This window comes from Pundamilia nyererei, unplaced genomic scaffold (assembly GCF_000239375.1).
Source record: "Pundamilia nyererei isolate P.nyererei 1_Seehausen unplaced genomic scaffold, PunNye1.0 scaffold00291, whole genome shotgun sequence".
Lineage (NCBI taxonomy): Eukaryota > Metazoa > Chordata > Actinopteri > Cichliformes > Cichlidae > Pundamilia > Pundamilia nyererei.
This window is the reverse complement of record NW_005187692.1, coordinates 532,850-544,896: the sequence shown is the minus strand read 5'-3', so window position 1 is coordinate 544,896 and position 12,047 is coordinate 532,850. Positions and strand designations below refer to the sequence as shown.

The 12,047-nt window shown below is 44.0% G+C and overlaps 1 protein-coding gene across 4 annotated transcripts in view; it reads left to right on the top strand.

The window, feature by feature from the left end:
- rab3ip (RAB3A interacting protein (rabin3)) overlaps positions 1 to 11,986 on the top strand; it is a 15,140-nt gene extending 3,154 nt beyond the window's left edge. For 2 of the 4 annotated variants that reach the window (XM_005750888.1, XM_005750889.1), the window contains exons 2-14: positions 5,317 to 5,437; positions 6,220 to 6,336; positions 6,646 to 6,812; positions 6,889 to 7,054; positions 7,873 to 7,968; positions 8,634 to 8,711; positions 8,786 to 9,001; positions 9,095 to 9,223; positions 9,780 to 9,892; positions 10,002 to 10,025; positions 10,327 to 10,426; positions 11,112 to 11,181; positions 11,261 to 11,986. In XM_005750888.1, the coding sequence (XP_005750945.1) occupies positions 6,247 to 6,336; positions 6,646 to 6,812; positions 6,889 to 7,054; positions 7,873 to 7,968; positions 8,634 to 8,711; positions 8,786 to 9,001; positions 9,095 to 9,223; positions 9,780 to 9,892; positions 10,002 to 10,025; positions 10,327 to 10,426; positions 11,112 to 11,181; positions 11,261 to 11,343 (1,332 nt within the window). In that variant the 5' untranslated portion in view covers positions 5,317 to 5,437; positions 6,220 to 6,246 and the 3' untranslated portion in view covers positions 11,344 to 11,986. The remainder of the gene's footprint in view (positions 1 to 5,316; positions 5,438 to 6,219; positions 6,337 to 6,645; positions 6,813 to 6,888; positions 7,055 to 7,872; positions 7,969 to 8,633; positions 8,712 to 8,785; positions 9,002 to 9,094; positions 9,224 to 9,779; positions 9,893 to 10,001; positions 10,026 to 10,326; positions 10,427 to 11,111; positions 11,182 to 11,260) is intronic. The other 2 variants (XM_005750891.1, XM_005750890.1) reach the window with 2 other exon arrangements.
- The last annotated feature ends 61 nt before the right edge of the window (positions 11,987 to 12,047 follow it).

The window sequence follows — 12,047 nt, the reverse complement described above, 5'->3', positions numbered from 1 at the left end:
GGACTTAATGCATACATATTATTAAAATATGGGCTATAACAGTTGTATAGCAACTTGAAATGCTCCCACAAATGGCACTACAACATGTAAAAAAATAATATAAGCTCTGGGGGACTTGGTTCTATGGTAGGACTTAAAGGGTTAAATAAATATCGTCAAATAATCGAGATCTCAATTTTAGTGAAAATAATCGTGATTATCATTTTTGCCATAATCGAGCAGCTCTACATCTAGGAGGAAATTTTATGAGAATAAACTGGCAAATTTCCAAGTGAAAAAATTGTGACAAAAAAGTGAAAAAAATTGCAATTTTGTGGGCAAAATAGGAAAATTTACGAGACAAACTGGCCAAAAAACCCCAAATAAGTATATCTGCAATAAAAAAAAATCTATGAAGAAAAGCTGCCAAATTCACACAGAGAAAGTGAAACGATAAAAAAAAAAAAAAAATCTAAATTTCCTGCTTAAATAAATTTATAAGCGAAACACTGTAAATTCACTAGAAAAAAGTTCAATTTTTGGGAAAAAAAATCACATTTCCAATTTTAGGAAAAAAAGAAAAGCTGGAAATGATTTATTTTTAAATTGCCAAATAATTTAAAAAAAATTAAAATGTAGTAAAATGTGTGAATAATTACCAGTAAATGAATGCAAACTGACCTCCCTTTGCACTTTATATATCGAGGGGTAAGTATAAGAATCTCCAGGCTTAATCCTATTATTGAACAGACCCCAAAAGGATTTTAACGTCTGGCTTGTTCTACTCAGTCTTTAAATCCTGATAATTCAGTTGATACATCTAATTATGGGAACAACCATTACCTGTACACATCTGTAAGCACACAGAAGTTTCTGTCAGGCCTGGTTGTCGTATGTTTGGTGAAGCAGGTATTCCTCCAATGACTGTCTGTGTCACGCTCTTATTTTTTGGAGATGTATTAAAGGATGGCGTTCACCTGCTCTTCTCTGTGTTAAATGATAAATGCTGGTCAGTGCCACAGAGCCCCGACACCTTTATTTTGACCCATTTGTCACCATAATCCGTTGATGGTGAGCTTTTCATTGTTGTGGTCAGTCGAGCTGTTTGGGATTCGTGTAAACGCTGCCTGCTGAGACACAGGATGAGCCTTCATCGGCCAGCCCGAGTAACCAGATCCTTGCGCGACGTGTCGGGTTACCACGCCAAGCTCTGTAGGACTGGTCTCTATGGCGACAGGCAGGCAGGGAAGAGGAGTCAGGTTGTTTTTAATGAAGGTGGGGTTTCACCTGTGTGTGTTGATGTCCATCACCATGTGTCATACATCCTGGATGAGTTTTTGCCGATGTGTTTTTCTAGCGGCACACTGTCAGACGTGAGCTGTCTTTCTTTCTTTCTTTTATATTAATATTTTATGGGATAAATAATTAAACCAAAATACCTTAAATGATCTAAAATCAGCATCTTTCACAGTATTTGATTGTTTTAACTCTCTTTGTTGGTCGGAAGTTGTGATTGGTTTGTGGAATTTGGCTCTTTAACCTCAGACAGATATATCATAATCTGACATTACTTGCTGATTTCCGTGCCCCTAGTTTGAAACCACAAACCTCCTCAACAAACCACACAAGAGGAAACAGGAGATTCATTCATATCAGGTATCATCAGCAGTTTTTTGTAGTCTGATGTCTGATTGGCCTTGAATGCAACATTAATGCCTGCTGTCAGCTGCATTCCAGCATCAGTGAAACTCGGACCAAACAATGACACAACTCAACAGAGTCCGAGACACGGCGTCACAGCTGAGGATCATTTCCCAGCATGCCTCACTGCGGCGGGAACAAAACCCCTAATCAGGCCTAATGAAGGGCGCAGAAGAAGAGATGACATGATGATACTGACGGAGAAACAAAGTACTCACTCAGCATACTCTTAAAATACAGCGAGGGAGTGACAGCAGCTTTATTTGTCCTTAAGTCTCTCTTTGTGTTTACATTCATCAGAGGAGGACACACCCACTGAACACACACACACACCAGGTGGAGCAGGTGTGACCGGTGTGCTGTTCAGCCACTCTGCTGAGGTATGCAAAGCAAAGGAGAGAGACCAAGAAGTAATTCATTACTTTGAGAGCACATCACGGTGATGCTGGTTAATGATATAGTAACTCGGGTATGAAGTTTCAGAGGGAACTTCTTGCCTGCCTGCTGAACTTTGACTCCAGCCTTCATGAGTAGGGATGGGTATTGTTTAGGTTTTGTCCGATACCAGTACCAAACCGGTACTTTTGAAACGGTGCCGGTGCTTAAACGGTGTTCGAACCGGTGCTTAAAGAATGAAGAACACAAACTTTGTCCAAAAACCTCTTATGTTTAGCTGTTTTTTTTGTGAAAAGGTAACAATGTTAGCCTTTTCTGCAGCTATAGGGCATATATGGTATCACTCTTGGCTGGAAGCAGTGCTTAATCAATGGAAAAAACACCAATTTTGTCTAAGTGTTTAGCCGTTTCCCACTTTTTCTTTGGTCATTTCAGCCTTTTTGGCCAGGGTGAAGGGAGTATCTGCCATCAAACAAGAAGACAGCCGCATGTAACTACGACGATGTTTGCTAGTTCACCTTACGTGCATTAATGTAATAACGTGGTTAGCCTACTCAACGTAAATTACACACGAACAACATTAAGCTACTCACGCAGAGAAGAACGGCTGCTGCTGCCGTCATCATCCGTCATCATTTCTGCTACACTGACAGGGCTAGGGGCCAGGACTCTCGTCTTCGGGTTCTTGGGGGATGTTGCTAACTCCGGGTCCGATAACAGGCACCACACCCGCAGTAGATGTGCACGGTGTGAGGTCTCGCAGCAAGCTATCAAATACGGTGCATTTCTCGGCTTTTAACAAAATGCCATACGTTGCCAGGTGTTTCATCAGATTCGAGGTGTTACCTCCTTTGCACAGTATCAGCTTAAAGCACTTGTTGTTGGCTGCTGAGTTTGCATCTTTTGGTGTGAAGTACAGCCAGACTTTTGACCGCTTCGCCTTGGGCATTTTTAATCTGTAGCTCTGCTCTAAAAGAACGTACGTACCTGGGCCCGCCTACTACGCTTGCAAAGGTAAAATGATTGGCTAGAATCCAAAGTGTATGACATCTCAGGAAAAAAAGCACCGAAATAAAGCACCAGAATGTGCGCTGCTTTTCGGTCTGGTTACTACAGTTTATGTCAGCACCGGTTCTGACATACCCATACAGTTCTGATACCGGTACCCATCCCTATTCATGAGCTGTACATTAACTTTGGGCAGTTTGTGGAGGAAATGCAGTAATAACTCCACATTACTGGAAGATAAGGGAGCTGCATGGGTTAAACTTGCAAGAGGCCCACCTCGTGCCCGCTCCCTACTTGAAAACGGCAAGTTCAGGTGGACTTTGTATCATAGTGCTGGCAGATGAAAGACGAACTAATGTCTAACCGGAATATGTTTGAAATACAGTGCTGTTTTACTTTGGTGGTGGTGTTTTGGCTTGTTGAGCTTGGTGTGTGAAGTCTTGTTGGTCCTTGCTACCATTTCTAGCTCAGAGATTTAAAGATTAGCAAGCTTTAAAATATGAGTTTTCTGTTTGGACATTGGTGCCAAAAACTGCAGTTCCTCTAACGGCCACTTGAGGTTGCCGCCAAGGTTAAAATGTCCTGTTTATCGCAGTGAAGCAGCAGTGCTACTGCCATCAGACCAGGCTCAGAGGGACGAGGTGCAGGATTGACACATACGGTCAAGTAATTGTAATGCTTCCTGATGAGGAAGACTAAAATTTCTCTCACCAAAATGCAGGACGCCTCATTACTAGCCAGATAATCCAGTATGAAAAGTGCCAACAGCACAAACAGTCCAGAGGTCGAGTTCAGGGACTGTCAGTTAGACAGCCTTCAGCCTGTGGTAGCACATTTGTACCACCTGCTTTAACATCGGAGTCTATGGGAACTGACTCAGCATTGGAGGCGGCCTCAAGTGGATGTCAGAGGAACTGCAGTTTTTACTCCTAAGCCTGAAGGCTGATGGTGTCCTGTCATAACCCGGGCGGGCAGCGATGACTCAAGATTGGTGTAGGAGCGTCTACTAGAAATCTTAGGCGAGCTGAAACTCATGGACATTGACCTTAAGGTCAGAGATCAAGTTTACTGAAAATCTTGTGAACACACATTGCTGTATATAGACGTTTGAGGAATAACAGTCCGTGACGTGGGGTCATGTGTCTGGTCATGACAGTGCAGGGACTGAGAGAGCAGTCAGACATTAAGGATGAGTAAATTATGTTTGCTTCACAGGTGTACTTCAGCCTAATGTCTCCCTGGCAGCCATCTTTATTTTTTACCAGTGCAGTGAGCTTGGTGTTTTTATTGGTGTGAAACCTGCAACAAAGACAAAAGGGGACAGAGCCTTTCAGTCTGTTGCACCAAGGCTGGGGAACAGTTTACCACTACAATTACGTTTGCTTGACTCTGTGGATTCTTTTAAAAAACAGTTAAAAAACTCTTCTGTTCAAGCGCTTAATAAATAAAGTTTACTTACTTACTAACTAACTAATGCTCAGTGGAGAAAGGGAAATAATTTAAAAAAAGCTTCAGTTTAAATTAAAAGGCGTTATTGTGAGTTATTGTGTGGATACGTCTCAATTAGGGATGGAAAAACTGGCTTCGAAATCCAAGAGAGTGTCCCACTGAGCTCCTGTGCTGTCATGCTGAAACCATGAGTGATGTCTGTACACTGTGTTCAGACCTGGAGTTTAATGAAAACTGTGCAGGAATCAATAAAACGACGATTATAATGTTTCTTAAGAAACTGAAAAACACACAAACCCTCCTTGAAATCAGCAGTTCAGCAGCCTGACAGGTGAAGTCTGGGGCAAAGACATCTCCTGTTTCCGCCTGTGAGATTAATTACTGTTGAAATTTCTGCCCACTCAGCTCGGCTCTCATTTAAGGTTTGGAATCTGGACAGTAAAACAGTAAATGCAGGGATCGCCTCATTCTCTCTAAATGTTACGAGTCAGCATCCATAAACCAGCTAATGTTAGCTCACCTGGAGCTGCTGCTGGCTTGGACTGCAAAAAGTGCCTGAGCTCTTGCTACCTCCAGTTTTTTTTTCTTTGAGGAGTAGTAGGGGTTCATTTAAGGATTTTAAAAATACCATTAAAAATAAAGGCATTTAGTGGATATTTAAAAGACAGAGTGACTTCTAAGCCTGATGATCTTTAGGATCGGTTACCAAGACAAATATTTTAAACTCACTCACAGCAGAAAGTAAAACTAACCTGTCTCTGTGCCTCTTTCCCTGTTTTTCAGGTACAGGACAGTCTTTTCCTGTTGGCGTGTGCTGAGTCACTCCTTCACCTGAGTTTTACTGACTGCCTGTCCTTGGGCCTCCACTGAACCTCCAGATTTCTCCATCCACAGCTGCACCATGGTACAGTGAACAGAAAACAATTTGAGATCTGAGACACTTTCACCGAGCGTGTTAGCCTGTTTAAGAAAAACCCAAATAATTTTTTTATTTTATTATTTCTTCAGGTCATCAAACAGCCGTTAATAAGGTCCAGGGCTGTTTCTGCTGTGAGCACCATGCAGATTTTGTTTCCTCATTAATTTGCTGAAAAGGCTTCTCTGTGCTCACCTTAAGTTTAACACCTCTGAATTTAACACCTGAACTCACCTGCAAGAGTTTGACAGTTTCAGGGTTTCACATGAAAAATAATCACAAGATTAAAACACACTGATGTTTTCTTTAATTCTGAGGTGGTGATTTGAATTATGCATGCCGCAGTACTCTATGTGTCCAGCTGGGGCAGCAAACAGAGTGCCAGACTGTTACTTTTTTTTTTTTTTTTTTTTGCGGGTAGATGGTATTTTATTTTGTGGGGGTGTAGTCGTGAACCTGTTTGCAGGAGCACATACAGAATCAGCTGAATTTTAGACCACCACTGCCTCTTACAGGCTTTGCATAAACTGGACATAAAGGATCCATTTGAAAGACTTTTGTATTTGTCTGCGTTAACGAGAAACTTTTTAATTGCAAACTTGCAGCGAGTAGAGCGCTGACGGCTGCTAATTCACCAACAAACATCTTTTGAAGCCTGTTTTTTGGATCCCCCCCGCTGTTAGTCACCAATTCTCCATCTGCAGTCTACTGAAGCGAGACTGCTGCAGCTTTCACACGACTCACGGCTCTGTGTGTGTGTGTCTGTTCAGAGTGTATGATGTCTGAGAGCAGTTGCTATGGCCTGCAGCAGCGGTCAGAACAATGCAGAGACTCTGGAGGGGTTCCACGAGGTGAATCTGGCCTCGCCCACCACACCTGACCTTCAGGTAAGGTCGGAGCTCCAGCCGTTCCCGTTAGCTCCCTGCATGCTTCACGTTTCAGGAGGTCCACTCTCGTAGTTCATCGTTCATCGGGTATAAAAATGTTTTTGTCTTTAGAAATCTGCGCAGCCTCCAAGTCTTCTCTTGTGCATGATTAAAAAACAAAAACAAAAAAAAAAACAACCCTTCGCTGTCGAGGATTTTTTTGTGTCCTGTGTGGAAAAGTTCATTGTGTGTTTGTGCGTGAAGATGAAATATCATAAACTCACTGTTCTGGAATTTGTGTCACCCTGACTGCTTGTGTTTGCCCTGCAGAACCAATCGGATCAGCGCCCGGCCATCCGTCACACCACCCCGCCCACTTCTCTATATCGCACCCACTCTCTGGGAGCGCCTCCTCCGGGCCTCCCCACCTCACTGCGAGCAGATCAGCTGCCCACTCAGCCGGTGTACTCGGCACCACGGCACAGCCACAATGGAAGGTAACAAAAACACAGGCGCCTGCACCCAATCGATGAGCCGTAATCTGTAACTCACCCGTGCTGTTTCCCCGCACAGCGTGCCAGGCCTGGAGGCAGAGTCGGCCGAGTTCATGTCCGGAGAGGATGGGGAGGAGTGTGGTGCTCTGAGCGACAGCCTGTCACGGCTGCGCAGCCCGTCGGTGATGGAGGTCCGAGAGAAAGGATATGAGAGGCTGAAGGAGGAGCTCGCCAAGGCTCAGAGGGTAGGGTGCGCTCACTTAGGGTTATGTCTTCATCACGCAGAAGACATCACAACGTCAGCTTCCCCCAGACTAATCTGACCTGAAAGTGACCTAATCATGACTTTAACTCAAGTTCTCGTGTTTAAGCTTTGAAGGAACCGTTCACCCCAAACTCAGGGATGCTTTTGTCAGGAGAGACAAAAGAAATAAGATCAAGAGCAGAGACATGAGAGAGGACAGAAAAAAGATGAAAGAAATCATTTAAAGATGGGCAGTCTTCAGAAATTATGAAACCGTAATTCAAAAAATAAATACAATAAAATCCACAGACGTCTGCTTTGGTACTTTCATTAGGATTTATTTTATTTCTACCAGATCTTAGCCACAGTGCAGGAGGCAGTGCCCGTTTACTGTGACGACAGGATGTAAACAATGATCACGTCTTGCCTCAGCTGAGCTGTAATTTACTGTGTGCTTCTTCAGACTGGAAATAAAAAAGAAAATAGTTCCTGGAGGAAGGTTTGAGGTTTTTCTGAGTAACTGAGGGACGTTACTGCCACGCAACAAGACGAATGTTACTGCGTTCCTTTGTTTGTGTGTGTGTGTATTTGTGTGTGTGTATTCACTACATCTCACCACAGCGTTCATTACTTTAGAGCGATATCGTGTAATTTTCAGAGTTTTATTTAAAAGCATGTTTTAAATGATTTTTTGCGTTAAACATGTTTCACTTATTTTAATTTCTTCATCTCTTTGTTCGTTTGTCGACATGCTTTCATTTCCACATGTTCATTTGGTTGTCTTTCTATTGTGTTGCTGTGCGTGTGTGTGTGTGGAAGGAGCTGCTGTTGAAGGATGAGGAGTGTGAGAGGTTGTCTAAAGTCAGGGATCAGCTCGGCCAGGAGCTGGAGGAGCTCACCGCCAGTCTCTTCCAGGTCGGTCCACCTACCCTACGTCTGTGTCCTCTACTTCCTGTTTCCTTTCCTCCTCTTCCTCCTGAGGCACCGGACAGAAAGAATATGAGTGATTGACACAGGCAGTGTGAAAGAGGTGTGACGGGTTTAACAAAGCTTTTAGGTGAACTCTAAACATTTAGTTTTGTCACCCATCAGGCATCGCAAGTTTCCCCTAAATATGGGCAGATAATTGAATTTGATGAGAATAAAGTTAAATTATCATTTTTGTTCAGTCTAGCTTTTGTGTTGTATTATGTTAAAAATGAAGTGCAGCCTTTTTGCCTAACAACAGATAGCCCTGCTGAAAAGCTCAAACTCGACCACAGATCGAGGCACAATGCTAAAAACCTAAGAATGTTTCCACGAGTGTCTCCTGTGATATGTGAGGTCCAGAGCCGATGTGTCTGTGCTGAATGAATCTGTCCGGCGAGCCCTGAAAACGTGCTGCTCCAACTCCTCTTCCTCCGTGCTCTCGTTCACTCTTGGCTTTCTCTTGCAGGAGGTGTTGGGACTCTGTGTGCTTGTGCGTGTCTGTAAATGCAGATTACCTTTATGTTCCTGTTCTGTGTTTTTGAGTTTATTTATGATATTTCAGTTGCACTGAGCTTGTTTAGCTGCTGATTCACCGTCTGTGTGTTTTCCAGGAGGCTCACAAAATGGTGAGAGAAGCAAACGTCAAACAGGCAAATGCTGAAAAACAGCTGAAAGAAGCTCTGGGCAAGGTGAGACCTCACCACTCCACATCAGACCAGACTGTTTACCTGCTTACTCTGAGGATTTCTGTTTCTTTCTTCAGATCGACGTCCTCCAGGCAGAGGTTCAGGCTCTGAAGACTCTCGTGCTCTCCTCCCCGACCTCCCCGGTGGGTGAGCTTCCCTCTGTGGGAACAGGAGGAGGCGTGAAGACTCCCTTCAGGAAGGGCCACAGCAGGAACAAGAGCACCTCCTCCGCCATGCTGGGGACGCAGCCCGACCCGTCGGCCACGCAGCCCATTGTACGCGAGTGTCGGGAGGTAAGAGGTGCAGCAGGAGGAGGAGTGCTCACGCTCCCAGAGCTTTTTCTTTAACAGCCGATGATGAGACTGCACGTAGTTTCTGACTTGCAGGTGGACGGTCAGCTGTTCAGCGAGTTCAAGGCATGGAAGGAGGAGCCGACGTTCGACCGAAGCTGCAGCTTTCTGGAGAGAATTTACCGTGAGGACATCTACCCCTGCTTGACCTTCAACAAGAGCGAGGTACATGACGACCTCCCGAACTCTTAAAAGCGCTTTATTAGGAGTAGAAAGACATGCAAACATGCACCCATCTGAGATTTCAGTACTGATATTATCATTTCAGGTTTTTTTTGTTGTGAAGATCAAAATGTTTAGAAGGTTTAAAACTTCTGATCTGATCTCACAAACTCAGTCACTGTTTAGCTCAGATGATTAAAAGATGTTAGGTTTCTGTAGACAAAGCTGCAAAAAGTTCGTTAAAGGTGCGTGCATCTGCCTTCTGGGGACACTGTCGCCTCACAGTAAGAAGATTTGAGCGTGAGTGGGTGGCGACCTGGCAAGGCGTGCCCCGTGCTTGCCCTCTGCCAGCTGGAAAAGGCTTCACCCGGTTTGTCTCGGTATGCGTTTGATTTGATTGTTTAAAAAAGTGCAGTTGACAAATGTGCAGGGTTTAGAAAATCCCAGGGAAAAGCCGGGGCCGCTCTGAGTCCCCTGGAGATGCATGTTGACATGAATCAGAAAGATTCTGATACCTCCTGCATCCGTTAACGCCCTCCTCTCCTCTCCTCTCCCCCAGCTGGGTTCGGCCATCTTAGAGGCCGTGGAGCAGAACACACTGAGTGTGGAACCGGTCGGCTTCCAGCCGCTGCCTGTGGTCAAAGCATCGGCGGTGGAGTGTGGAGGACCAAAGTGAGCACGTGCACACACTTGAACTCAAACACACGCACACACTTTCTCCCCTGCATTGAGCTTTCACTCCTTCATCATCACATCTCCATCTTCCGATTTCCTCCTCTAGTGGGCGCAGGTCTGAGCTCGTCACGTAAGTCTGACTCTCTCCCCCATTAGCCTTTTCCCTTTCTTTAGCCTCTCCTCAGTTGCTCCCCACCTTCATCCGGCTCTTCCAAACCCTCCTGCTAACTTATTCCCTCCTTCTAAACTTCTGTTCAGGCAGTCAAAGCCATCCTGTCGTCCTCTTCTCCTCCTTCGCTGCCTCAAGCCGTGTTAGTTTTGCTCCTGTGTAGTTTCTGCTTTCTAGGAGTTTTTTTGTTTCTTCCTGTTAAAGTAACAGCTAACTCATGTTTTTTTTTCTTTGTTTGTTTTTGTTTATGTCCATCTGGTAGAAAATGTGCCCTGAGCGGTCAGACCAAAACCTGCAAGCACAGAATCAAGTTTGGAGATTCGTCCAGCTATTACTACGTGTCTCCCTACTGTAGATACAGAGTGAGTGTAACACCCAGCCATCCACTCACACCTGAAAGCTTTACCTCCCCTTTATGTCCGGTCCATCTTTCCTGAGCCAGAACATTTTCTAAATTACTCCAAAGCTCAGTGAGCACTAAAACAATCCTGCCAGCTTCTTCCACCATCACTGTAAAAGTAAGAAAACAACTCTGGAGGTGATTCAGTGCATGTTACTGCACTTCTGCATGAGCAGTCCCTCTGCATGAGGATAAGAATGAAGAGCTTTCAGAATGACTAAATAAAGCAGCCATGCCTCTAACTTTAAGTCTTACACTTGTTATGAAGGATGAAACTATCCAGAGACACAAACTGTTTTCTCTAAATGTGTTTATTTATTCTTCAAAGTTTTAACTTGGAGCCTCAAGTGAATGTCACAGGAGCTGTAGTTAGAAACCTCCCTCCATGATTTTTTTTTTTTAAGTGTTTTTTTTAAATGTAAATGAGAAATTAGAACATAAATCTGAATACTTTAAATCGTCTAAATTAACAGAAACCTAAGTTTTAGCAAAATCACTAAGCTTATAGTTCAGCATGTAATCCTGTCCTCACATTAAACATAAGGAATAAATACGTTAAGTCTATAACTCTTTGTAGCTTTGCATGACTTCACCTGAAGCTCAGAAACTGTTGACTGGTGTTTTCAGCAGTGTCCTCTCTCCTTCAGATCACGGCGGTGTGCAACTTCTTCACCTATATCCGCTACATCCACCAAGGGCTGGTCAAACAGCAGGACGGTAAGAAACGCGCCAGTGGATTCTTGTGGTGGCTCGATATCAGTGTGATTAAACTCCCTGCCTCCCTCTGTGTTTGCAGCAGAACAGATGTTCTGGGAGGTGATGCAGCTCCGCAGGGAAATGTCCCTCGCCAAGCTTGGCTACTACAAAGACCAGCTGTGACCGGGGCCGTCCTCCACTCACAGCAGAGTCTGAGCTGAAGCCCCGCCCCACCCTGGCTCTTGCCCCTCCCCCTTATTTTGTGTGAGTGTTTTTTGTGTGAGAGAGAAACTGTTTTCAATCATCACAAAAAAAGACTGAAGACTGTGATTTTGGTGCCGGTGGTCATTACTGATCTGGACTTCTTTGGGTTCTGAAACATGCAACACTCCAGTGTGTCAGAAAACTGACATGTTTCTAAAAAAATAACACTACAGACTGTTTGGTCATCAGTTACATGTGATCTCTGGAGAGATGCATGTGGGTTTTGAAGCCTCAAAGCGAGAAAAATATCAAAAATAGGTGTTAGAAATATGAGAATATCTGATAAAAGTCATATTTCAAGGGTGAAGTTGAACCGTAGAATAAAGTCATTGTTTTAAGAGGAAGAACGTTGTAAACAGAATCACAGAAACTGTGGAAAAATAACCCCTTTTGTTTCCTGTTGTGGAGACGTCTGTGGCACCTAAAGTGGACGTTCGAGGAACTGCAGGTTGTGCTGCGCTTCCAGGTTCGCTTCATTTTCCTGCTAGTTAACAGGACACATCTTCCTTTTTCTTTAGGATGATTTTTCAAAATAAACCGCCATTCATAACAGAAACCGTCATTATGGATTTATGTGTGGTGGCTTTCAAAGCAGACTTCACTTTCACCTTAAATACTACATG